General features: G+C 34.8%; 7 protein-coding genes and 1 long non-coding RNA gene across 19 annotated transcripts; 2 read left to right on the plus strand and 6 right to left on the minus strand.

Annotated features, from left to right (window-relative positions):
- Window positions 1-175: 175 nt before the first annotated feature.
- On the minus strand, window positions 176-2,229 carry LOC110843916 (methyltransferase-like protein 7A). 4 transcript variants are annotated; one of them, XM_035847780.1, is made up of 6 exons: window positions 2,047-2,229; window positions 1,297-1,450; window positions 1,057-1,217; window positions 892-986; window positions 651-815; window positions 178-559 (listed from the first exon to the last, which is right to left on the minus strand). In XM_035847780.1, exons 2-6 carry the CDS (start codon window positions 1,356-1,358, stop codon window positions 287-289), a joined length of 756 nt encoding a protein of 251 aa, XP_035703673.1. In that variant the 5' UTR covers window positions 1,359-1,450; window positions 2,047-2,229; the 3' UTR covers window positions 178-286. The 4 variants fall into 4 exon arrangements, with proteins under 4 accessions (XP_035703671.1, XP_035703673.1, XP_035703672.1 ...); XM_035847779.1 differs by having other exon boundaries at window positions 1,297-1,458; XM_022089973.2 differs by having other exon boundaries at window positions 1,297-1,458; window positions 2,055-2,224.
- On the minus strand, window positions 2,189-5,133 carry LOC110843365 (phenoloxidase-activating factor 2). Of its 2 annotated transcripts, none has more exons than XM_035847765.1 (9): window positions 4,327-5,133; window positions 3,924-4,246; window positions 3,758-3,857; window positions 3,627-3,696; window positions 3,180-3,293; window positions 2,732-2,843; window positions 2,599-2,650; window positions 2,453-2,534; window positions 2,189-2,382 (listed from the first exon to the last, which is right to left on the minus strand). In XM_035847765.1, the coding sequence occupies exons 1-9, from the start codon at window positions 4,729-4,731 to the stop codon at window positions 2,270-2,272; spliced, it is 1,371 nt and encodes a 456-aa protein (XP_035703658.1). In that variant the 5' UTR covers window positions 4,732-5,133; the 3' UTR covers window positions 2,189-2,269. The 2 variants fall into 2 exon arrangements, with proteins under 2 accessions (XP_035703658.1, XP_021945019.1); XM_022089327.2 differs by having other exon boundaries at window positions 4,315-5,133.
- Window positions 3,144-16,898, plus strand: LOC118434387. Of its 5 annotated transcripts, none has more exons than XM_035847773.1 (6): window positions 3,144-3,280; window positions 13,680-13,819; window positions 13,876-14,013; window positions 14,098-15,538; window positions 15,606-16,387; window positions 16,479-16,898. In XM_035847773.1, exons 4-6 carry the CDS (start codon window positions 15,382-15,384, stop codon window positions 16,557-16,559), a joined length of 1,020 nt encoding a protein of 339 aa, XP_035703666.1. In that variant the 5' UTR covers window positions 3,144-3,280; window positions 13,680-13,819; window positions 13,876-14,013; window positions 14,098-15,381; the 3' UTR covers window positions 16,560-16,898. The 5 variants fall into 5 exon arrangements, with proteins under 5 accessions (XP_035703666.1, XP_035703665.1, XP_035703667.1 ...); XM_035847772.1 differs by having other exon boundaries at window positions 3,149-3,280; window positions 13,628-13,819; XM_035847774.1 differs by lacking the exon at window positions 3,144-3,280 and adding an exon at window positions 13,101-13,551.
- On the minus strand, window positions 6,648-9,394 carry LOC118434388. The gene is made up of 9 exons (XM_035847777.1): window positions 8,858-9,394; window positions 8,696-8,770; window positions 8,461-8,615; window positions 8,211-8,388; window positions 8,061-8,143; window positions 7,857-7,983; window positions 7,275-7,785; window positions 6,834-7,206; window positions 6,648-6,759 (listed from the first exon to the last, which is right to left on the minus strand). Exons 2-7 carry the CDS (start codon window positions 8,751-8,753, stop codon window positions 7,436-7,438), a joined length of 951 nt encoding a protein of 316 aa, XP_035703670.1. The 5' UTR covers window positions 8,754-8,770; window positions 8,858-9,394; the 3' UTR covers window positions 6,648-6,759; window positions 6,834-7,206; window positions 7,275-7,435.
- Window positions 9,517-12,394, minus strand: LOC110842902. Of its 4 annotated transcripts, XM_035847766.1 has the most exons (9): window positions 12,206-12,394; window positions 12,069-12,119; window positions 11,296-12,000; window positions 11,126-11,200; window positions 10,754-11,029; window positions 10,581-10,634; window positions 10,420-10,502; window positions 10,210-10,345; window positions 9,517-10,133 (listed from the first exon to the last, which is right to left on the minus strand). In XM_035847766.1, exons 4-9 carry the CDS (start codon window positions 11,187-11,189, stop codon window positions 9,565-9,567), a joined length of 1,182 nt encoding a protein of 393 aa, XP_035703659.1. In that variant the 5' UTR covers window positions 11,190-11,200; window positions 11,296-12,000; window positions 12,069-12,119; window positions 12,206-12,394; the 3' UTR covers window positions 9,517-9,564. The 4 variants fall into 4 exon arrangements, with proteins under 4 accessions (XP_035703659.1, XP_035703662.1, XP_035703663.1 ...); XM_035847769.1 differs by having other exon boundaries at window positions 11,126-12,000; window positions 12,069-12,116; XM_035847770.1 differs by having other exon boundaries at window positions 11,126-12,116.
- LOC110842904 (rhomboid-related protein 1) lies at window positions 16,581-19,944 on the minus strand. Its single transcript, XM_022088772.2, has 6 exons — window positions 18,772-19,944; window positions 18,430-18,693; window positions 18,261-18,350; window positions 17,829-18,179; window positions 17,736-17,748; window positions 16,581-17,369 (listed from the first exon to the last, which is right to left on the minus strand). The coding sequence occupies exons 1-6, from the start codon at window positions 18,844-18,846 to the stop codon at window positions 17,035-17,037; spliced, it is 1,128 nt and encodes a 375-aa protein (XP_021944464.1). The 5' UTR covers window positions 18,847-19,944; the 3' UTR covers window positions 16,581-17,034.
- A 592-nt stretch (window positions 19,945-20,536) lies between these two features.
- LOC110844741 lies at window positions 20,537-22,419 on the plus strand. The gene is made up of 3 exons (XR_004833976.1): window positions 20,537-21,586; window positions 21,711-22,179; window positions 22,258-22,419. It is a non-coding gene; the product is annotated as an uncharacterized LOC110844741 (long non-coding RNA).
- LOC110843366 (UPF0187 protein sll1024) lies at window positions 22,281-24,386 on the minus strand. Its single transcript, XM_022089328.2, has 3 exons — window positions 23,523-24,386; window positions 23,002-23,426; window positions 22,281-22,937 (listed from the first exon to the last, which is right to left on the minus strand). The coding sequence occupies exons 1-3, from the start codon at window positions 23,750-23,752 to the stop codon at window positions 22,462-22,464; spliced, it is 1,131 nt and encodes a 376-aa protein (XP_021945020.2). The 5' UTR covers window positions 23,753-24,386; the 3' UTR covers window positions 22,281-22,461.
- Window positions 24,387-24,490: the final 104 nt, after the last annotated feature.

Raw genomic sequence — 24,490 nt, forward strand, 5'->3', positions numbered from 1 at the left:
TTAAGGATTTTGTCATGTTTCATGCTCATTAACGAGGAAAGCATACGATTATCATTATCTGACAGTTTAGCTAATATTTATATTGACACCAGTAAAACTCTGGTGTGGCTAAACGTAAGGATTTATAATCCATTAATAGACCTAATTCAATAAAATAATAAAGACCATACGGATACGTTTTCTATGCTTATTACGAGAGAAGCTGATTTCTCTCAATTTATTTTCATATCATATTCGTATTGGTAAATTCACATTAAAAAGGTTTGAAAATTATGAAATAATAAGTTTATGAATTACTTTTTGGCTTGAAGGCAGTACCATAAACATGGATTTTAACGAAGCTCCAAATACTAAGAAGTGTATCCGTCTCAAGGTAAAAGGTATAGGTTTTCACATTATCGAACCCTTGATTCAGAACAGTCTTTTCCAAGCTCCTTGACAATTTGCAACCATCAAAGATCGCCCCCCAAATGCCCGTAAAATCTAAGAATCGTTGAACATAATGAAGTTTTGCTGGTGGAGGGTGTAGAATATGGTCCAGAAAAATGTATCTTCCACCCTTCAAATAATATAGCAATAATAATTAACACAAAGTGAATTTACATTCACTAGAAAACCAAATTGAATTATTTTTAATGAATGTCCAGTACCGGGGTCAAAGCATTTTTCACTAGTTGGTAGGTAGCTGAGAGATTGTCCACACTGCAACAGACTAATGTAGAAACGACAGCATCAAAACTCCCAAACTTGACATCGTCGTTAGTAATTTCTTCTGCTGGTTTAACCACGTACTTTTCTATTTTAATTCCGGGGTACTAAATGGTTAAGAGATGATAATAATTGTTGTAAGCCAAGTTCCTATAAAAAAGTAATATGAACTAAGAATGTAACCTTTTCTGCATTTTCTCTTAAAAACTTTTCGCAAAAAGAGTTCGGTTCGACAACAACAAGTCGACAATTTTTGGGATAGAATTCAAAATTAGCACCTGAAAAATAAAATAAGATATCGTGAAGTTATTAATTAGAGTTAACTTTTAATACGATAATCCAACCAACCAGTTCCAGCTCCTATTTCCAAGATTCGAATCTCATTCGACTCACGAAGTTTGGGGTCACAAGATTTGATACTTTTAAGTTGACCGAACATTTCAAGTTTTTGGGGCCGTACTTTTTCATTATGAATCATAGAAGTTCGGGTAAGTAAGCTAGCGAAAATTCTGAAATAAATTGAACAAAATAATGTCATCAATTTATTGATTCAATCAAATGGAAAATAGGCCCATTTTACGTGCTTACCTTTTCCTTTGTGAACGAAATAGGAGACAGAATAATACCACAGTACATAATATTATCCACATCTTGAGTAATTGTTACAAAATAAAGACTACTTATAAATGAGAAGAGTGCTGGAAAACAGCCGAGTTTAATTTCGGTGTGGAGTTGTTATTCACAAAAAATCAGCGCATTAAATAAATAAACTTCAACACTCCAGCAGGGTTCGGAAAACCCCGGGGTTTTTGTAGAAAAACCCAACCCCGGGGGTTTTTCCGGGGTTTTTGTGGGTTTTTGGGTTTTTGTGGGTTTTTGTGGGTTTTTGTAGATTTTGGGGCAGGTTGAACCAGAATTCCTAAAATTATATATTAGAGATAAACTAATTTAGTATACAATTTTAACATGCAATTTTAACCGTTATCATTGATTTGGGCTTTTACATCGAAAATTCATGTTTGACATGTAAACCTGGAAATATGCAATGATATTTGGAAATTTAAGTCGCAATTGAAAATTCTCAAAATTTCAAGATGAAGCAGAAAAGTTAATTAGCATTGATCTACGTTGTAGTTTAAGAGATTTTGTTTCAATCTGCCTCAAAATCCTACAAAAACCCCGGAAAAACCCACAAAAACCCACAAAAACCCGCAAAAACCCCATTAAGCATTAGGGTTTTTCCGGAGATTTGATACCCCAAAAACCCACAAAAACCCCAAAAACCCCAACCCACAAAAACCCGGGGTAGCGAACCCTGCACTCCAGCCATATATTTACATAAGTACTTAATTGGACAGCGAAATATGCACAGAACAACAGCTCGACTCGACCTCGACGATCACATTGACATTCGTTTTATACCTTGTAGTCACGAGATTTGATGAAGTTGTTAAAAATCTTGTCTAGTCAACAAAAAAACTGAGCGAGGTTAACCTGTTGCTTTTGAGGTTTATTGTTTCTGAAATAATATGGAGAAACAAACATAAATATGCTCCGGTATTTACTCTAATGAACAAAATTTAGTATCCAAATGTCGTTTCTTCATCTTTTCTAAAATCCATGGTATAAAATTGAGAACATTGACATAAACGGCAGGCGTTTCAGAATTACAACCTAAATACATGCAAGTATGTATTAGATAAAGAGATTTGCATAGCATAACCAGAGATTATGTTGAACATGCCTATGCCCCAACTCACAATACCAACTTGGACATAGTTTTGTGAGTTGAGGTCCTTACAGAAAAGGGGCGAGCCTCCGTCTCCCTTTTTAACGAGTAGACTCAATCAGTAATTTGTAGGACAAAATATTTTGGGATAAATATTATACCACACAAGTGTCCTTCCCAGGAATGCCTCCAGCGCAAATAAACGACTCGTGTCTATATGTATGCAAATCAGTGTCATATAAATAAATGTACAGTGACAGTCCATGTAAGGTATGATACGTATTTAAGCAGTACAATAAAAATTTGTCTCTGAGCCTTGTTTTTCTGAGAGCACTTTGACAATCCTCTCTTGGAACGATAGGAATTTCGGTCTTTTTCATTATTTCCTGGTATCGACCTTCAACTCCTGTATGTAAAAATTACCAATACATACACATAAGTATATTATATTATCTACGGGATTGACTGAATAACTAATTCGACCATTATGTCTCTGATCAGAATATTGAATTTCGGACAAGTAGTACATATGTAAATAGTATAAATAAATTGTCATTATCATGCCCACTCCATTGTACATGCATAAGTACATACATAAATACATACGATAGTCCGTTCAGTTTGCTAGATTTCGGATACATGCATAACACACATTGACCATTTGTTCGCTTTTCGTACATTTGAAAATATTCTGATCGAAGACCTCCGGTACAAATACATAATCGCCGGACCACGAGCTCACCAAAACTATTCTTCCCCCATCCGGACGATAGACAAACCTGACCATCAAAATCCTTTGGAGTTAACGACTTTGGGGGTAGACACAAGGTATCAACGTTTGCCGTAAGTTTCACCTCTTTTTCAAGCACATATTAATTGTGATAATTGTGATACAGTGAAGCATGTGATTCGTGATCCAAAGATACACTTTCAAAGTTAATAATATTCAAAGATCCTTCTAATGAAATTGCCAATAACAAGCTCTAGCAACTTTTGTATAAAAAATTAAACTCGTTTCAATATTGAACTCTCATCTTGGTCATGAAATACATCACAGAGCTGCTGAAGTGCTAACAGTGACAAAATGTCTTTCTATGATTGTTGGTCTTTAACCAAGCCGAGTTGTGCATTTCTTGAATTTGCTGGATCACGAATCACATTACAGGAATTGTATAAGAATATGTACTACCTTTTTCAAGTACAAGCAGTGCAATGTCATTATACAGAGACTTCCGAAGGAGTTGATTGTGAATTATTACCTATAAAAACATATCCGTTATGTTACACAACAATTGTGCTATTAATGGCAAAGATTCTTACTTCTTTTACTTTACGATCTTGATAAGGATAAGGCTCATCTGTGGTCTGAGTGTCCCACTCACCTAATCGAACTTTGAGTTGTTGATATCTTGGCGAATTTCTATACGAAACTTTTATCATTATAATTTAGTCACTTATAGTCAATCTCTGAAATATGCAACCTTACGCAATCTCATACACACAGTGAGCTGCCGTTAATACGACTTGGGGGTGTAACAATGAACCTCCACACAGCAAAGCATTTCTGGTCATATTCACTTTGACCCCATCAGGTCGTTCCTCCTCTACAATTTCTTCTTCAACGACAGCGGCTATCCATGGGAATTCACCGAATTGAGATTCGCCACCCGTAGCTCCAGTAATTTTGAATCCAATACCATTTTCGTGCCGTTGACCACAGCCTTTGTGGACCCAGGTCTTGTTAACGGTTAATACATCTGGCTTTGGATCTTCTGGAGGTTGAGGTTTCTCATCGCTTGTTTTCACGTTCTGGCAGAAAATATTTTTAGACCAAACAAAATTTTAAAAATATACATCGATCCAATAAAATTACTCACCGTACAACAAACCTCAAAGTAATGTTTGCAGCCACCATTTGTTACTTTAAGCTCTGTCCCTGTTGAATTCGGTCTTCTAATGTCAACCACGCCCAAAATTTCTTGTGGATCTTCAGCTTGTGTTTCATTTAAGCTATGCGTTTTATTCACAGGCCCACCACTCACAGAATTACACATGTAATATTTTACGCATTGGCAGCCCTTCTTTGTTGAGGTTTCGTTAAGATCAGATTTAGGAGTGAGAGATTCAGGGGTATTTTTTCGGTTAATCCAGTCATCCACTAGAGATGCGTCGGTTTCATCGTCAACATTTTTAGTGGCCCCAGTGGCTCCTTGATTAGTAATTCCTAAACTAATTTGAATTACAGATAAAGCTAACGCTAATGTAACGAAAACCCAAGTATATGTAATATCCATGTCAAAAAATACAAATTTTGCAAATAATTTGTCTCATAAGCTTCAAAAATTGGACAACTCACATTTCCATGATACATTTATTCTCCTTCTATGTTATAATTAGTTTGCATTACTTACTAATTATTTATACAATTAGCTCCCTCAATTTCCTATTTATTTATTTCCTTAATGTTGCTGCATCGGATCATTAAGATATTATGAAGATATGTATAGGATTGCATGAATGAACAAATTATATTCCAATTATCCGTAGTCCGCAGATGATGTATGCCGTAAGGTCACTTATAGATCATTAGTTCAATGACTTTATTTATTTGATAGTACAACGAAGATTAGTTGACAAATAAATAATCAGCTTATTTGCATATACATATGTGTATGATACATATATGTACATACAAATGCAGATATGATACATATGGAGCAGCATAATAAGCTAATCAATAAACAACGCATTTTATTGTGTTTATCTGATTGAAAAATAAAAGTTCAATTTCATTCCCTTGTTCGCAGTTCAACTGTAATAATTAACTTTACACAATGCAAGCAACCAATTTGTGTTAAATTTTTCCCTCAAATTTTAATTATTTGTTATTTCTTGAACTTTCAAAGTGCAAAATCATGGAGAGACTCGACTCAAAATCTATTATTGAGATTCTTGAAAAATTCGGAACTTCTGTAAAGGATTTAATTCAGAGCTTGAAAATTATTTCTGAGAATGGATTGGACGTCTTGATTGAGAATCACATGTCTGAAGTCTTCCTGATTTACACTCATTGTTACAATCTGCTGGCCCAATTGGAATGCTCTGATTTTGCGTCAGTGGACAACATTTTACAAGCCAGTCGATGTGAAGACGTTGTAACGGCTACGAATGCATATTTCAACACCATTGTAGATTGGGACAGATTTGTAGCGGATTTGGACAGGAAATATATTGAAGAATTACGAAAAACTGAAGTCCATGCAAGGCAGATACGAAATGATGCCAGCTTTGAACTTGAAGATTTGCTTGGTGGAGTGACAAATATGAAGGATATTTGCAAAAATAATCGATTCACTTGGGCCGTGTATATGAGAAAATTTGCCTGACTATCCTGATGTCATCACTTGATACAGTTGGAGTCTGTCAAGGTTGTTGTGCATATTTGTTGGTTTATTTATTTTAAAATATTGTATAGATATGTATAAATATATATTTTTATTATTTTTAATTATTCGTGAATGTAGCAAAAGCTGACAGAATCTGATTGTCAAGTGGTGATCATTGGGTACGGAAAAGTGGATTCAGCCAAATGTTGGAAAACCGATGTTGGGCATGCATTCAACTTTCCTGTGTACGTGGATATTGATAGAATTTCTTATGCAAAATTTAGCATGGACCGGTCGTTCTCGAAGGTTTGCAAATGCACGTACATATAACTTTATTCTACATATATTCAAATAGTTTCACTACAGATAGTCCCTAATTTGCTTCAGGTATGCCTCTCATCTGCCGTGTCCACATATGTAGAAGATTTTCTTTTGAAGAAAATCCCAAAGCCATTTGGGGATAATCATTATGAAGGAGACGATCCTCTACAGAATGGCGGCGACATAATTTTCGACCAAACTGGACAAGTAGTTTACAAACACTTGGGAGATGCTGCAAACCGGCCTAATATTAAAGATGTTATTGGAAAATTGAAGCCGACCAATATAAACTAATTACTTACACACTTCAAGATAATGAGAATAATATTGTATCAGTTTATATGAATGGAAAGTGGGAAAGTTGCAAATGCAAATCCAATTTTCAGGATTTTTTTATGCTGATAATAAAGTTTGAAGGTTGTAAGGAAAGGTTTCACATTTCTTCACTATATTTGTAATTTTTATTTAATTAAATTTATTACCAATTGGTAATAAGTATGCATATCGCTTGCATATGTATATGTATGATTAAAATCTTAATTCCATCTAATATGAAAACGTAGAGTAAAGATTTACTTGCTTTGCTGCTAACTAAATTGAGATTTTACCCCGATCCTGTATGTACACAAATAAGTACAATTATTTAATGTGTGTAGGGAACGATAATTTGTATTAAATTAATTAATTACCTGCTGAACATTAGTACAAAATCTTGCCAGACTTAATATTCGCTTGACTCGTAGCTCAGGTTGTCAGTAGGCATATTGCTGTATGGCCCATCATATTCATCATAAATTTCATCATCGTAATATTCATAAGACCTGTCGTAGTATTTCTGATCATAATAATCGTCTTCTTCATAATAATCGTCTTCTTCGTAGTAATTGTCCTCATAAAACGGATAATTGTGATCATCTTCGTACGATGAATGGTAATAGAAATCACCGTAATTTTGGCATTCATTGTTCTGAAAGGTGTTAACTTGCTCGGGTGAAAGTTGAGAATAAGTTTGCCTATCAGGCAGATCTGCTAGTGCAATTGAGAGCTTATTATCCTCAGCCACTGAAAGAGAACATGAGAGATGATCAGTTTTTAATAGTGTTTGATCTGATCTGCATTCATAAACCTACATTTGCTTATTTCTGACTTAGTATGACTAGAAGCATATTTTGAGAGAGGTAATATTAGGTCAGCTTTTTTAGACATGTCGTAACTTGGGGGTGAAACGGTAGTGTATTTCAAGCTTTCCGGTTTGTCGCCTGACCACTGAAATCCTTCATTTGACTCGCCATTATTGCCCCCCCCAGCCCTCATTTTCTTGTGAGATGTGGTGGTCACTCTTGTGATATTTGGTGAATGATCTTCCTCTGATTGCGTTCAGGAAAGTCTTATTCTTGAAACAAATGCACCAGTGCATGGCATGACACATGGTCGGGACAAGTACAAAGTTCGTCGAGTTTTCATGAATAGCTCCAACAGACATACACTTTCCAGGCCTGCCACGTTCTGTAAAATTTAACAATGGATCGGTTTCATTTGATGAGTCGACCCAGTCCCAGTTGAAACCAGAAGCTGAAGGTCCTTTAAATAACTTTGAAAATTTTCCTGAAGTTATAAACGACACTGCTTGTGAATAGAATTCTGGAAAATACAATCCATTACAATTACCGATTTTAATTTGATACTTTAAAATTTTTATTATTGGTGCTTACTATTATCAATAATAAACTTGGAAAGTAACTTGTATAAATCAGTGGTTTCTGTATCCCTTGAAAATTCCAGGTCTAATAATTTCATATCTTCATTTGTGCATTTCGTATAAGCATCTTTCCAGTTTTTCTGCGTGTGTATAATAATTATGGTTAATTGTTAGTTATCGTCGTGCAATTATGCATATTACAAAAAACAATGTACACCTGAATGCTACAGATGCGGTACTCTCTAGTTGTACTCTCACCCAAATACTTTAGCTCATCTTTGGTTTCTTTGTTCAGTTTGGCTGATATTATAAATATTCATATCTCATGCATACAAATACAAGTGAAAAGTTTAGAAATTATACTTACTTTCGTCGCTTTCATCGAAACATGGGGTTCCGTGCTTGAATTCACAGATGATGGAGTACTCCAAAGGAAAGTTGTGGTGTGGAACATTTGAGAAGATATGCCCGATATCAACCCCTAGCAAATTTGCTTTTCGTTTTTCACAAAATACTGCCATATAACCGTAATCACTAAGTTTCGACTAAAACAATGAATTTCATAATTTCAATAATTATGAAATTATATCAATCATTTTTATTGTATTAAAAAATACTTGAAAAGAATTTTCATCGAACAATTCCAGTAAGTCGAACATCTGAAATGAAGTGCGGGTTCCGTCGACGTCAAGCAACATGCTCTCATTAACTAACTTATATGATCCAATCAAATATATTACATTTGTTCTGTCACATTTTGGGTCCTTCTTTGCTACACAAATGAATTTTAAATTAATGAATAGTAGTATCCCAAATTTTAATAACTTATGATAAGTTAGACAATTAGAGTACCCAAGAAATCGTCGATTGCTCTGTAATCATGAACTGTCTTTATCATGGCAATGTCCATGCCATTGTTATCATACACTAAAAACACAATAGTTTCCTGAGCTTGATTATGCGTATGCATAATTTACAGGTTGTATAAATTATAAATTATAATTGTCCACCAACATTTTCTTCCATCGTCACTGGTAGCTTTTGCAAAATCGAAAACTTTAGTTCCAAAGACATATTTTGAGTTTGAATGAAACCGTTCAAAAATAGACGAGCTCAGATCATTTGAATTTGACTGGCAAGTCACACTTTCTAAAAAAATACAATATGAAATGAATATTCAGATAATTATGGGTATTATAAAACTGCATACCTAGTGATTTTTCGACCATTGAAAATAAGCATATTAAATGATAAGTTAACCACATTTTAAATAATTTTGATACATGTATGTATGCTTCGAATATTGAGATGGTCATCCAGCTTAAATAACCGTGTAAAAACTACATAAATGACCAAAAATTATTAAATGAAAATACTTAAGTTTAAAAGCGAGCACACTCATTATTTTGAGGACTTAATTTTAAAATACAAAGATCTCAGATCCAGGCGATATTGATATCGCTTAATAATGATTCTAATAATGTACGTATGTAATTGCGGTGTAGAAATTCTTCACGAATTCATATGCTAAACGATATATGCATGTACCAACCAAGTTCCGCATGTTATTCCACGAAATATATGTCGTAATTAGGTGCATTGTATTTTGCATGCATGACAATGCATAATGCATTTCTTATGCAGTACACATATTTATGTACATAGCTTCGATGTCATATTTGAACTATTTATTTTGGAATAAATAAATAAGACATAAAAGGCTAATGTTTTTCAGAAACGCTTCGTTGATGTGGGCGTTTTAGGGGTCTCGGCTTCCCGTTAAACCTTGGTTCGTTTTCGACTGACTCAGAATTTGATTCTGATTCGCCTGACTCAATTCCATTTTCCTGCCGAATGGGGTTGTGATATTCGTCTTCAGAATTTGCCAAATATCTTGTCGACCCTTTGTGTGAGCCAAATTTGTTGGGTGGGGGGAAACGTTGCTCACTTCTGACAGAAGACTTTGAGCTTCCAATTCGTTTGCCGAAGGAGCGACCTTTCTGAGCTTCTCCTGTCACGCCTTCCTCCTCGAAGCAAATGTACCAATGGATAAGATTGCAGAAAGCGGCAGAGATTGTGAAGACTTCTTTGTCATTGTACAAGGCTCCGATGGACATACATTTGCCCTGCTTACTGTGTTGAGTTTTGAAGTAATTAAAGTAAAAGTTATCAACGTTGCATTCTCTGCGGCTGTCAATCCACTCCCACTGGAAAGGGACAGACTCATCCCCTTGAAACATTTTAGTAAACGAGCCAGACAGAAAGAAAGATGTCGCAGAAGATAGAACATCTGAAATATTGTCACGGTATTGTAGGCAATTATTCTAGGTATTAGTAGCCCTGAGTTGATCAGGGAAAATACTTGCCATGCTTCTTGATGAATTCCGACATTAATTTGTACAATTCCTTGGCTTCCTCGGGTTCAGTAATTTCTAAATCAAGTAGGTGCATGGGATGCTCCTCTCCTTCTTTGCAATGAATTTCAGCGTCTTCAAACCGTTTCTTTTACAGTATATTTCATTTTAAATAACTATTTTAATTGATATTGTATCAATTAATTGATGAAATATTTATACCTGTCCTGATCCAGCCCAATATTTCCGCTTTTTTGTTTCCCCAAGTTTCCACAATTTATCCTCATGCTTTTCATTCTGTTGGGCTACAATGGTTAATTTGTATTACATGAATAAATATGTAAGTAAAAATATTGAACAAGTAGCAACAAAGATGGACCAACTTTCTCTGCTATTGGTATAGCATTCGGTATCGGCGTGGAACTGGCAAATTATCCCTGTAATAAATATTAAAAAATTACGTTGTTAGCTTTTTCTTTCATTTGTTTGATTCTTTGTTGGTACCACTTAATTTTTAAAATCTCTAAATCTGTAAAAATTAAATGTAGAATATTACCAAGATTGTAACGCCAACCGTGGGGCGTGTCCCGATAAGCGTGCCCATAAGTAGGCCCTTGCATATCGTCATCTTTTGTTACGCACATTAATACCACGTAATCTCTGTCCCACTTGGGGTCCACAGGAATCTTTCCTTTGAAAGGTTCGAACGCTAGGAACATTTGAAATTTTGTTGATTCTAAATCAGAATCCCACCACCAAGTGTCTCCTGGTTTTTGAGATGATCCGATTAACCAAACATGCTGATATTTTTGACAATCGGGGTACTTTTTCACTGTTTGTCAGAATCAATTAACATGTCAGGTTCCAGTTTTATTTTTTAATTATTATTTAACTGCATATACATAATTACGGGTATCAGTGAACTTACACATGTATTCATTTATTGATTTATAGTCATCTAGTGATTTGATGTCTGCTAACTGCATTCCCATATCCTCACAATCTGTATGTACATACTGATCAGTTTTACTATGAAAATATTCTAATCATGATCAATTTTCACATATTTAATTGAACATTTATAATAATGCAACAAACATTTTTTTGCTTCTTTAAAATCGCTAATCTTATCCGAGGTGTTAACAAATGCATTTTCTCTCACTCCATATTTGGAATCATCCGAAATCAGTTCAAAATTTTCAATTGTCGTCCCATGGAGTTTTTCATGATCCGGATGGCATTCCTTTTTAACTGAAGGAGAAATTAATATAGCAATTTAACATATATTTTACCTAATTTCCATTAAAGGAACGTCCTCACCTTGATAAGCTCCATTCACATTTGCCAAATTAAACAAATTGATGATCGCATAATACAACAGAGCTACACAATATGTTCTGCCACAAAAATTTGTATTTTTTAACATACTGTTGATGAAAAAAGGTCACAGTACAATGATGGACACAAGTCAATACCATACCTACTTAACTTACATATAGAATGTGTATCAACCACTTTTTGTCGACAGATATACTAAAAGTTGTTGATGTTTAGAATTATGCTTAGAAAGTACAATGGGGTTCCGGGTATCCAGTTCTTGGAACAAGGTTTATTACAGAAAACACAATAACAGCATATCGGATAAAGCACATTACGCCTTACAATCAATAGCTTTTTGAGATCACACAGTGTGGTTTCATTATCAATGTTACTTTAAAAATGTTTTGTAATCTACAGACGGTAAATGCTTTGTCTCGTCAATCTCGTAGGGCGAAGATGGTTTCCCAACGCCATTGACGATTCCTACTCATAAAAGCGATAAGAATAATAATATTTAATACTTTTGTTCAAAAAATTTTAAAATGAGAAACCTCCTAATTTCGTCGGAGCTGTGGAACTTGGATAGTTCTTAACTGCTACTGCTAGGAGAGAAGTAGAGAACATCAATTACTTTAATAATTAATATAATTAATATAATTATAAAGAAATATCTATTGTGAAATCCTACAACTCTTCATCGATTCCTTTGGACCGTTCAATCGGACATCAATATCTGTTTCAGCTTCAAATGGCTTTGTAGTTGTTGATATTGTTATTGTTGTGCCTGGAGCTACGAGCAAAATAAATGACAGATATAGATAAATATAGATAAATAGTATACAAAATATATACGATAAATAAATATGTATAAAGATAAATTTCGTTGCCTGATGTGGGTTTGGAAGCCTTTCTGATTGTGGAAAACATGCAGCTTTCTCCTGAAAAGAATCGTATATTTTACGTAACAAAATTTTCTCAGATATGTCATTTATAATTCATACCGAATAAGGGAATTAAAATAAGTATAGCGTAAACCAATACAATAAATTGAATTCGCATTGTTGTAATTTCTTAATTGTTAAATTGATGTATGTATATAAATTGTTATCGGAATCAAAAAATTCCTGGGTCAAAAATATGGGGTTTACATATACAGAGGTTTTTCTTAATATTTCGTCCAGACCAGACGAATTACATTGTGACACTAATTTAAAGCTCATTAGCATCTTAACAATATTTATTCTTAGACGTTCAATTACCATGATTGATTAGAGTTAATGATATGCAATAATTATATATACAATTATGCTGAGGATAATAGTCTCAAAATGAGATTCTCATTTCATCAGTTCTCTACAGCTCAATAATTTTATAATTTATACGAACATTTAAAGGATTAATAATCCAGGCAATATTTCTGTTGCACAGACTTTATGCTCTTTTAAATTAAGAGTTGTGCCAAAAACATGCCAAACAGTTATTGCATGCCATCGGTCACATATCCCAGTGCATCGATCCCGATATACATAATATATGTATATAAATACTTACATATGTATTTCAGCTACTGCGTAAAACAGGGTTACTCTAAGGCCAAAGAAACAAAGCAAAGTTTGCTCCAGCAGAATCTCTCATCTCGACATTCTCGACCTTCCATATAGCATCTTTGTTATTGTTGTTGTCAGGTGGAAAGGCGATGATGAAGTTCATATTAAAGCACATCTAGCATATTCCACATAATCGTACTTAACGTAAATAAATGCTCATGATCATTAACATTGCGAATAGAAAATAAAAGTGTTGTTGGAATAGTGTATGGTGGTTTCATGAAAAGCATTGGAGTATAGCCAAAAGAATCTTCGTATCAAAAATAATAACAAAGTTTTGGCTGCGATTTTAGTTTTGCGTCGGATTCATTAAAGGAAAAATAGATAGAACTCCTAAAGATTTATGTGAGTCATCTCATACAATAATTCTTATCTCATACAAAATTCCTCACCATAGGAACGAAATTTTTGTGGAGTGAAAGTAAAAGTACGTAATCCAGTGTCAAAATCTTTCTTTGTGGCTTGAGTGAGAATATCGAATATCTCATTTAATTTCGACTCAGTTTTCCTTTCGAGATTAATCTACCGACAAAGGGTCCCGTTTGATTTTTGAAGTTGTGGGTGGAAGTCAAAAGCGTGTGGAATCAAGCAAAATGAATCGTCCAGTCTTTGCGTCCTCCTCGGCTGGACCTATGGCCCTCGCCACCCTTCGTCTCATGGAACATGCCTCCCTCCGACCAAAAACTGCAGCGGCTGTAAGTAACCCTATAATTTTAATCTTCCGCATAATGACTGATTTGTAATTACACAGCTCCCTATTCTTGCATTGGGTGGCATTGGAGCCTTTGGAGTCATCAAGATGCTTCCTCCCAAGGACAATAAGGACAAGTCGCGGAAGAATCGACAACTCCTTCTTTGGGACTTTTTTGATCCTCAGGGACACCACCAGGTAGTGTATATAAAAGTATAGATAGAATTCAGTTGTTGTAAGATAGCTTATGCCATAATATGTGTTGATTTTATGTTATTTCAGATTCAATGGAATAACTAGACTGAGAAACCTGGAAAATAAAACCTCAGAATTGGAAACATTTTGGAAGCTCAAAATAAAAGCATGTCTTCAAGTTGAATTCTTATTTTGTAATCAAACGAATGTAAATAAGTCGAAATATGTATATACTACTTAGAACTGCTTAAATATTGAGATATTCCCTGTAAAAATTCACTGTATTATAGAAAAAATACTGCCGAGTACTGTACATTTGTATATCAAAAAATGTCTTTTCATTACTCGATCTTACTTCGATTTTTAGTAGAGTTTATTTAGTTTGTGCTGCACAAATTGTGCACACTTGTATGGTTTGAATTTGTACCGAGTGACATGAATTTAGTGTTGTATTTAGATTGCATTACTTACAAATATGAAATATTTAAGGTAGGACTATGAATGTAACTGATTTTATACTGTGATTGACAACATCAAATTGTTATTTCAGAATTTAGACTGGTATATTGCTCGAATAATCGGCAAATTAGTGTTTATCAATTCCTCGGCTTGTGAAAAGAATTGAAGGCTAATACAAATGAATATGGCTAAAGATGTTACAATTTATTGAATAACAATTTATAACCGGGAGGGCGCATAATATGTCATCATAAGTATATCAGTATTATGTATAAGTGTCTCTTGTATCTATACGAGACACTTGTTACTTTAGAGTTTTATTTAGGGTCATTTTCGCGAGCAGATTAATGTATTGTGCAAAACACGCAAAGGAGTTCGTTTGTATCATGTTTTTGTTTATTACTACATAATCAATTAATCGATACATCTCAAAGTGTTTGCTCTAAATTGTAAAGTAGGGTTGTATTGGGGATAGGTTATGAAAAAACTGTCATATTACATTATTTTCTACTTTGAACAAAATAACCAAGAAGCATACAGGGGAAAATCGGTCTCATACTTAAATATGTATCTTATTTAGTGATGCATACGACAGCCATACATAAGTACGCGTATGTATGTATGTATACATTAGTCCACCCAAGTTTGCGTGTCACCCAACTTTTACAAATGATGTTCTATCTGAACAGAACACTATAATGCATGCATGTCAAAGTTGTGTACAAGTTTCGAAACACTCGAACCAAGGAGTTTTTATGCACAATATGATATCCTGGAATTATCCAAGAAACCGGTGGACGGACACAGTTGCGAAATATACTGACGAAGCACAAGTTTCACGTCGCAGCATTTTATATTATTTTCTCATTCAATAAATTTTCATATATGAAAGATTAACAGTGATCTAACGCCATGAGTTATTTGAACTGGGCGAAACAAAATTCTGATCAATTGCCACAAATGACCTGCGAATTGGTTCTTGGAGAGCATGAACCGTCATCATACAAAGCTGGGGACACCATAAACGGTCATCTACTCCTCAATACATCCCAGCCATTCTACGTATACGGTACCACAAAATTGATAGTTTACAGCAGCAAAGTAATTAACGGTTAATATTATTGATTACTCAACAGCAATTAGGGTAGTCTTGGAAGGATACGCCATTGTGACGTCAGAGGGTGAAAAAGTCAAATCAAAACCTGACAATTTTCTGAAAATAGGCGTGGACGTTTTGGGTCAAGGTATATATTTAAATGCTACATATGTCATTTTCATGTTCCATTTTGTTCATGTAACTATTTCATCTTGTACAGGAAAAATACTTGCATGTGGAGAACATCATCTTTCTTTTGCCATAACAATTCACCCTCAGAACAAAGTGGGAGAATTGCCAGGAAGTATGCAAACTTCGCATGGTTTCATCACGTATAAATTGGTGGCTTATCTGAAGCAAGAGAACAAAAGTCATAGGCAGACTGAGAAATCAGTGAGTGTTCTTGGTTTTTTGAATCTTTCAGTCTTTGAACCTTCACTAATGACCCCGGTCGTATACGAGAAACTTCAAAAGTCTTCGTCCCTCAGCGTATTTCCCTCTGTCCTTTCCAAATCAAGGCTTAAAATTTCACTTCGATTAAGAAAATCTGGATTTCTGCCAGGGGAAAGTATCTTTTTCGAATTGAATATGAGTAATCCTGGAAATTATGAGATTGTTGCAAGTAGTGTGACACTTGTTCAGAAATTCACATACAATTCCGGAACTACTCAAAAAGTACAACTGTTTGAAATCAGAAGTATAGAAACGAAAGTGCTGCAAGGGTCAACTGCTTTATGGGCAGATTCAGTCATCATGGATGGATGTGATGGAATAGTTGTGTCACAAAGTGGGATAATTATTGAAATTTCGCACTTTCTTAAGGTGTGTATAAATCTACCTAATTTCAACCTATGGAGCTACTGATATATCCTCCATTATGTAATAACTAATGACCAATATTTTTGTTTGGCAGGTTCGTATCAAAACAAATGGCCCTGACGAACATTTTCTTATGGAAGTTCCCTTGAAAATAGGCAGCACTAAGCGAAATTAATAAACTCGAATCTTCATAAACTTTTTTTAAAATATCAACCATTTGTATTTCGGTAAAATATGCAATTTAACAATATTTTTTGATTATTTGATTCTTGAGATTATTCGAGTCTTTAACAAACTAATGTTATGCAGTTTGACATGCTACACAACCAACTTAATTCATAAGACACGTATCATGCATATTTGCATACGCATGCACAACCATATTAATAAGAGGCTCAATTACTAAAATTTAGACTTATTCAACAATAAATCTATTTAAACTCAATCAAGTTTCATATTAATTATCATATTAAGTCATAAGTATTTTATACGACAAGTGTTGTCTTAGGCAAAAGGTAAAAATTCATTGTTGTGAGTATCGAAGGTCGAGCAATTGCATGCAATATGGTGAGTTGGCAGTGAATATCAAAGTTAAAAACTAAATAATGGATGGATTGTTAAGAGATTAGAATTATGCAAATTATTCTTCTTTAAATTGCAGGAATTGTCCCGTTATGGATATATTGGTCCAAAACTGTCTTGCACTCCAGATCAGCTTCACATACTTTTCTCACGCTCGAATCTTCTGGAGAATCTTTGATGGCTTCAAGAATATGATGAATGTAGGTTGACTCATAATTGAAATTCCATTCCGTAGGAAGGTAATAACTGGGGAATGAAACATTGATCAAGACAATTATGACAAAGAATCCTAGGAGTAATCCAGCACATATTTTTTGCATCCTCATCTCCCATTCTTTCTTCTCAAAATTCTTTAGGACCAAAATCGATACTAGGAACCCAGTCACGGCTCCCCCGATGTGACCTAAATTAATTTTAAACTTTATTGTTTTGTAGCTAAATACTTATTTGTACGAACATGCATATTCATTATATCATCGTCGTTAAGTTTAACACTCTACTAAATACTTCTTGTTTCTTCCAACATTCATTAATTTTATGCAGGGTCATTATCCATGCTAGGAAATGGTAAAAGTCATTAATAAGGAGGATAGACTTTTACCACTTAAAAATATTTCACTCAAAATTTCAGTCAATAATCAACGATGACGTGAAGGAATATGCATGTTGTAAGTATGTAATATTTAAAAAGTTGCAAACTTTCTACGCAAGATAGGCAAATATATACAATAGGCAAGGGGAGAAAAAAACATTTTGCATGTTAACTGACCTGCATGGCTCGTCTGTATCAATCAATAAAAGATTTAATAAAGATTAGTAAATACGATTATTGGACTAATTAAATATGGAGAGAAATTCATACGTTGGTCTCTATCTTCAGTCCAAATTTCACATATGAATTGATGGCAATGTCATATCCGATATACAGTAAAAGCCAAAATAGGCGACAGCACTTCCTGTCCATTTCGGTCCAGTTTAAAATGATTGTCGACAAATGTGCGAAAAGCAACCCGTACACCCCAGCCGAGGCGCCCACGCCATACACTGTGGGTGACATGACCGTGATCAGCAACGAACCTCCCACAACAGACGCCATATAAATTATTGAGGTTCTCTTCCAATTATGTACCATTTCCAACAGGACGCCTAGAATTAGTTGAAATAGCACGTTCCCCCAAACGTGAGAAGTTGAGGAGTGAGCCAGCATTATCGTCTAAATTATTTAATTACAATTAATTTTTGAACGAGAGTTAGCATCGGACGCTACTAATGTTTGAACCAATTTTATTTTTACCACATATCTCCAAAGTTCATGCCGTCTGTAAGGGTCATATCCAAAGAGAAGGAGCAACGTATCGTCGCCATAATAGTAGAAAAGACCAAGCTGGATGGATTATAAAGTAAATCCATTCATTCATTATAATCAATGCCACTAAAAGTATAAAGAAAAAACGGGTATTTGCCTGGATTAATGAGATAGCAATCATATATATAGGAAAAAATTTTTTAAGAGGCGCAGCTTTAGGTTCTGGGATTATGACCGTAGTTTGGCCGTATGGAGTGGGTGTGGTTGGCGAGGGTGTGTGTCTCTGTTCCAGATCAATCACTTCGACTGCAGGGTCATGAATGGTGCTCAGTTGACGCTTTATGCTCCGTTTGTTCACGGGTAGAATCACATCTTCTGCTATCATTCCAAGCTTCTCAGAGTTTTGACGAACAAATTGACGCTAAATGTATCAAGTAAATTTATTTAAGCGCTTGATTTTAGAAACATATTCAGTTTTTGACGTAATTTTAGTTCTTACGAGATTGGAGTATGAATACGCGGCTGGGGCTGGGGAATTACCCCCCTGTCCCTGCCTTGAGTCCTCTTGCTCCATTTTTCTTAGTACACTATTTAAAATCTCACTAGAATATTTTCTCACTTAACGGATTTTATTCTCTACTCTTAAAATTATTCAACCCAATTTTTTTAACTTAAATTGTTGAATTGTGTTTATTAAAATATCGCGATCATAACAGTAGGTTTCCTGTTTTCACAACAAATTTGAATATCAGATTTGATTAGACAAATGCTTATTTATGTAGTCCGGTGCGTGAGTCTCTAGTTGCCGGAGGAAGGCGAACGCATGAATAAATGAGTCAGATTTACGGGTAAAAAGTTTAACAGACCTTATCTCCGGAAATATCTATCCATCCAATAACGCATAAAAGCTGTTGACAAATAAACCACTACACTACAGTCCTACATATTATGCATGGCAATACATACATACATATAAGCAGTTCCTAACTGAGTTATCTGTTTTTTTGGTTAAACACGGAATATGAAATCAGCTCCAAATATCACAGAACCACAGATAAAAGTTTTGTTAAAATATGCAATACAATTTCGATGAGATTGTTCAAACAACAAAAACTTACTAAAGATTGGATCGTTTGGTAACGCGAAGACACTTTGTGAAAATGCCAACCAAAAACTCTCGGTATATCTGAATGCCGAATGAGTGTAGTTACAATAAATATCAATGTAAAGAGTGTGGTTTTAAGTAATTATGATTCTATTATTTAATAACGATTGTGACACAATAAAATACCCAGGAAAATTACGTATAAGGAATACATAAATGCACCGGGTTATTTATATCTTCCTTAATTTTTTAACCCTACAATGTACATACACACCCGAATTTCGTTACGCGTAGAACTTTTAGTCGCCTATAAGGTTTTTCTGGTTCTTTGTACTGTCTGCCAGCACAAGATTACTGCTGACATAAACAACTTTTACTGCTCATAGGAACTATGGCTAACATAGCATAATAATCTCACTCACTCTTTCTAAGCAAGTAAAAGGAAAATGAGCTCTGCAACTCTCAAGGACTTTCAGGCACATTCGTAAGCTAACTTTCTTACTGAAACGATAAAAAACCGGATTGCAGTGCAAACATATAAGTAAATACATTTATGATACACCCTCTGGGTCTGGAACGTGAGAGAATGATTCATTTAGTTCATGCTCATATGGATTTCAGAGGCTTCGTGTCATACATTCACAATAAATACATGGACACAAATTGGTTGAGTTTCGTGTAGCGTGTAGCTTCCAGGATAAATCAGGACAAAAGAGAGTATAGCACAATAAGTACATCTGCACACACATATGCAAATGACAGGTAGAATGCTTTAACTTTACCAAGAACATCATACATACAATCACCACACTCGTACAAATGAAATGACGGCATAAGCAACACCGTGAGTTAGTAATCCAAATTGTGCTTATTACAAATATCTACATTGTAGCAAATGGTCGGGTAGTGGTAGCTTATTAACATTCATGCCACATATATGTAGATACAACAAAATGAAATATTTACATAAATTATGGCTGATGATTCCATAAGTTTTAAATGGTAAACAAGTATAAATATGTTTTTTGGGATCATAAGCCCCACTTAAAACAAACTGTCATCCGATTATAATTTTATGTCGCCATGAGATGTATGTATGATGCATCTCATGACGATGATATCTATTACTTTCTCATCTAGATGGTAGGGCACTTAATACTTTACACGTAAACATGTTCTCATGACTAATTCGTTTCGTGGATGACATGGTCGTTATTGAGTCATGAATGTGTTACACTATAAACATCCACATATGCATATATATCTTATAAGGCAGGGAATAGTAAAATCCGGTATACTGATATATTCTTTAAATAGTTCGCTTTGGGGGACATGGGGAAAAAGTTATGCGGAGGAATCACGTTACAACAATAATGAAAATTGTAAAACTTGTTCATTTTTCTTTTCCCCTACACATATTTCCGAGTCGGTTCTAATGCTTCTTATCGTATCTTCCTATTTCGAAAGGCTACCTAAACCTACCTGCTTGACATTCAACGATAACATGAGAAAAATGAAATGAGAAAAATAGAAGAACGAGCTTTTTTTAATAATCTTAAACATTTCGACAACAGTCTCAAATGTAAATCCAAAAATAGAATTTATATTTGCATACAATAATCATTATTACTTAGAAAAATTAGCTCATCTTCATTAGCACCTCTAATACTCTACGGATTCTTGATTAGTTTACTTTATTTTTTTCAAAATACAACATTGTTAATGGTGGTTTAGTTCGCCCATTAAATGATTTTCCTTTGTCAATCAGTAGCCGAGGAATTATAAATAACTTACTTTTTGGCAATATGAGTTACCATTCTGAACTGTTCGTTCATTCCCTGCATAACAGATTTCCTGAAAGAACTTGCACCTTAAATTAGAATGCAAATCTTATTGAACAAGTTTGCTATAAAATGGTTTCTATCAACAATACTGCTGTTATCACACACGCATTTGGTCAGTGGGAATACGAAAATAAGTGCAAGAAAAGCCAGTGGACCTGATGGAACTTCAACCTCGGAAGAAATTACAGAAGTTTGGTTTCATGGAGTGTACCCCGCAGTCTACGTAATTGGAATCGTAATTTGCGGCGGAATCTTGATTTGGATAGCTGTGAGAACCATCATATTCTACATGGCACATTATCCGTCTAGCTTTAGGGCGCTGGGTGATGGAACACTGGATTTTATTACGGCCAGAGTTTTGAAAGGTACAACAATTCAAAAAATGCAAAACAACAATGCAAAAAAAGTGTTTTGTCAAATTGAAAAATGCCAAAATCACGATTCAAATTTGCTATGTATCTACAAGCTAAATTTTATTTATATTTTCAGGAATAGCGGCTGAATTTTGAACATACTTGTGGAAAGTATAACACTATCCATCAATTATTATGATTTTATGGTGTTTTTGTATGCATGAATATTTATCATACAATAATTAACCTCAAAACCATGCAATAGGTTACTTTTCTCTTCACTAGGAGCAAAATTATTTAGACTTCAAAAATGTTGCAAAAACTAATTTTCTCTTGTTTAGTATTTTTCACATTTCTACACATCATTTTTTGCAGTAATCACGATTTCTCTACTGACAATTTAAATATTATTAACGACGGTCCAAGTAACGTTTGTGAAAATCAACCAACATCATGTATTTCCTACATCAAGTTATTCATTGGAGGATTTTGCGGATTTATTCTTCTCTACATATTTGTTCGCTTGGCATATTTTGGTAAAAGTCAGCTTGGATTCAAAAGAGATGGAGAAATTAGCAGTACCGACTATTTAAATATATTGATGGGTGAGTTATTTAACTATTTATTAATGCAAGCCACTATTAAAGAGTGATTAAATTGGCATATCAAATAATAATGTGTAGGTATAGACGATTGGATCAATGAATTGGGAGCGTAAGCAAACAAATAAAATGTCATTTTATTAAATATCTTTGAACTTTTATGTACAGATTATCACGCTATATTTTTGATTGTACATACATATTTACCATTTTGTATACATAAATAAATACTGTGTTTTGAAAGCGCTGAAGTTTATATTGTTCCAAGTGCACTAAATTCATAGGCTACACAGCCGTTCTTCCTGCTGCTGCTTGTGGTCCTGTTTCAAGTCGTCTCATAATATTTTCCAACTCCTCCGGACTGCGTCTCATCAGTTCGGAGGCAGTTTGGAAACTCTTTGGGTAAAACGGCATGTTTTTGTCCGAGCTAATCCAATCCTTGGCTTGAACGGGACTTTGCATCAAGACATGCTCCATCTCCAATCGGATGTCTTCGCAAAATTGGTCCAGTGGCAAGTCATTCGCCGCATAGCTGAACGGATTTTCAATTTCTTGACCAATCTCTAAAATTCCCAGCAACGCAAATCCAGCCAGAGCAACAATAGGCAGCGTATTCCACTCAAATCTGGACACAATTTGGATCGGTATTGCCAATGTGTAGATCCAAGTGATGTGAGTGAGATGGACAGAATATGCAATAGGAATCGGCGTTTTTCTGATTTTTTCAAACGTCGTTAGGCACCCAACAAGTTGAGAGAGATCTGTAATATCATGCCCAAGTTAAAAAATCATGTAATGAAAGTCCAGTTTAGTTTAATTGAATACATTTGTGCATGGCTGTGATGACAATGGCATCGCATTTCGGCTGGTCCCATGGCTGATTCTGGCAATACTTGATGTAGCTGGCAATGTAGTAGGAAATCTCCAAAGGTATGTTTGTGCAGTTGACGTCTCTTTGAGTGGTAATAACGTCGTCAAATGTCTCTTTATGAGAAATAGACACATTTCTTGGAGTAGCATGGGTTGTTGTAATATGAGACAAGAGATTGCTTAGATCTGCGTATTTGTAGCCATATTCCTCTCTCAAGTAATGCTTTGTAGCCACTGCAAAAGCCAGGACTAGATTTATTGCACTCTTCTTTTCTACAATGTTTTGAGAGTCGTGGGGGGTGACGCCAGTCCAGATTAAACGTGTCAAGTTGCGACTGTAGATTGTCATTTGGCACCAGAGCTCACTACCTTGAGAGTATCTACATAGTTGAGTCATAAAATATTCGTATATAATAATTAGATATTTTAGAACGTAATGAGGAACTGTTGAACCGACAGTAAAAATAGTGACAAACCTTTCATATGAAGTTTGCGTCCGAAATGCCAGTAAAAGACCTGTAACAACTCCCATAATATCGATTAAGATTGGCATTGGAAAATGAATGGGGAATTTATTGAGATGAATGAATATAATGCCTGTTGTGAAAAGAACAACAAGGGTCACTTGCCACCATATGTGTAAAATTACTGTTCCTCGAAGTCTAAATACTCTGGACCACATACTTGTACCGATTGAGTTGGTCATCTTATTTTGTCACCTTAATTCGGATTAATTTTTTTCAAATTCTTCATTCGGGCTGTCGTAGTTCGAATGGATCAGCCGCTACAGCAAGTAGAATACCTGCTACGACATTAATAAGTACGCACGTACGTACGTTAAGGACACATGCTTAGGTGCAAAACCGATAGATCCGGGATTCGGAGCATGGTATTTGGTATATGTATGTCAGTGTTTAGGTTGTCATACAGTATCCCTATAAAGTTTTAGTTATGCAGGACATAGTGAAATTTTTGGCACATCACTCTTGTTGGAATTGCATAGAATTTTTTAAACGTGTTAGAATTTATTTATAAAGAGTAATTAAAATAAGTAGGTACTAACTCGTAATCATAATTTATCATTTAAACTTCTAAGGATTCGCTGCTGGCGATGTCGATACTATCAAACAAATCAAGCAAATGTAATGCATATTACGAAATTAAATGAAACCATGTTATAATAAAACGCAAACTGGATCCACGAATAACACGGAATGAAGGGCAAGAGATGTCAATATCCAGCACGTTTTAGTACATACATACATACGTATGTACATTATTGTACATATCGGTTTCATGTGCTAGCCGGGCTGTCAGGCTAGCACAAGTCTGCAGTATAACCTTAATTGTCTTTGTCCTTGGAAGGCCATTATGTAGTCAGCACAAAACGGACATACAATCTCGTAATTGGATCCATTTTCTATATTGCAGATCCCAAGTAGAC

Source organism: Folsomia candida, unplaced genomic scaffold, assembly GCF_002217175.1.
Source record: "Folsomia candida strain VU population unplaced genomic scaffold, ASM221717v1 Fcan01_Sc002, whole genome shotgun sequence".
Taxonomy (NCBI): domain Eukaryota; kingdom Metazoa; phylum Arthropoda; class Collembola; order Entomobryomorpha; family Isotomidae; genus Folsomia; species Folsomia candida.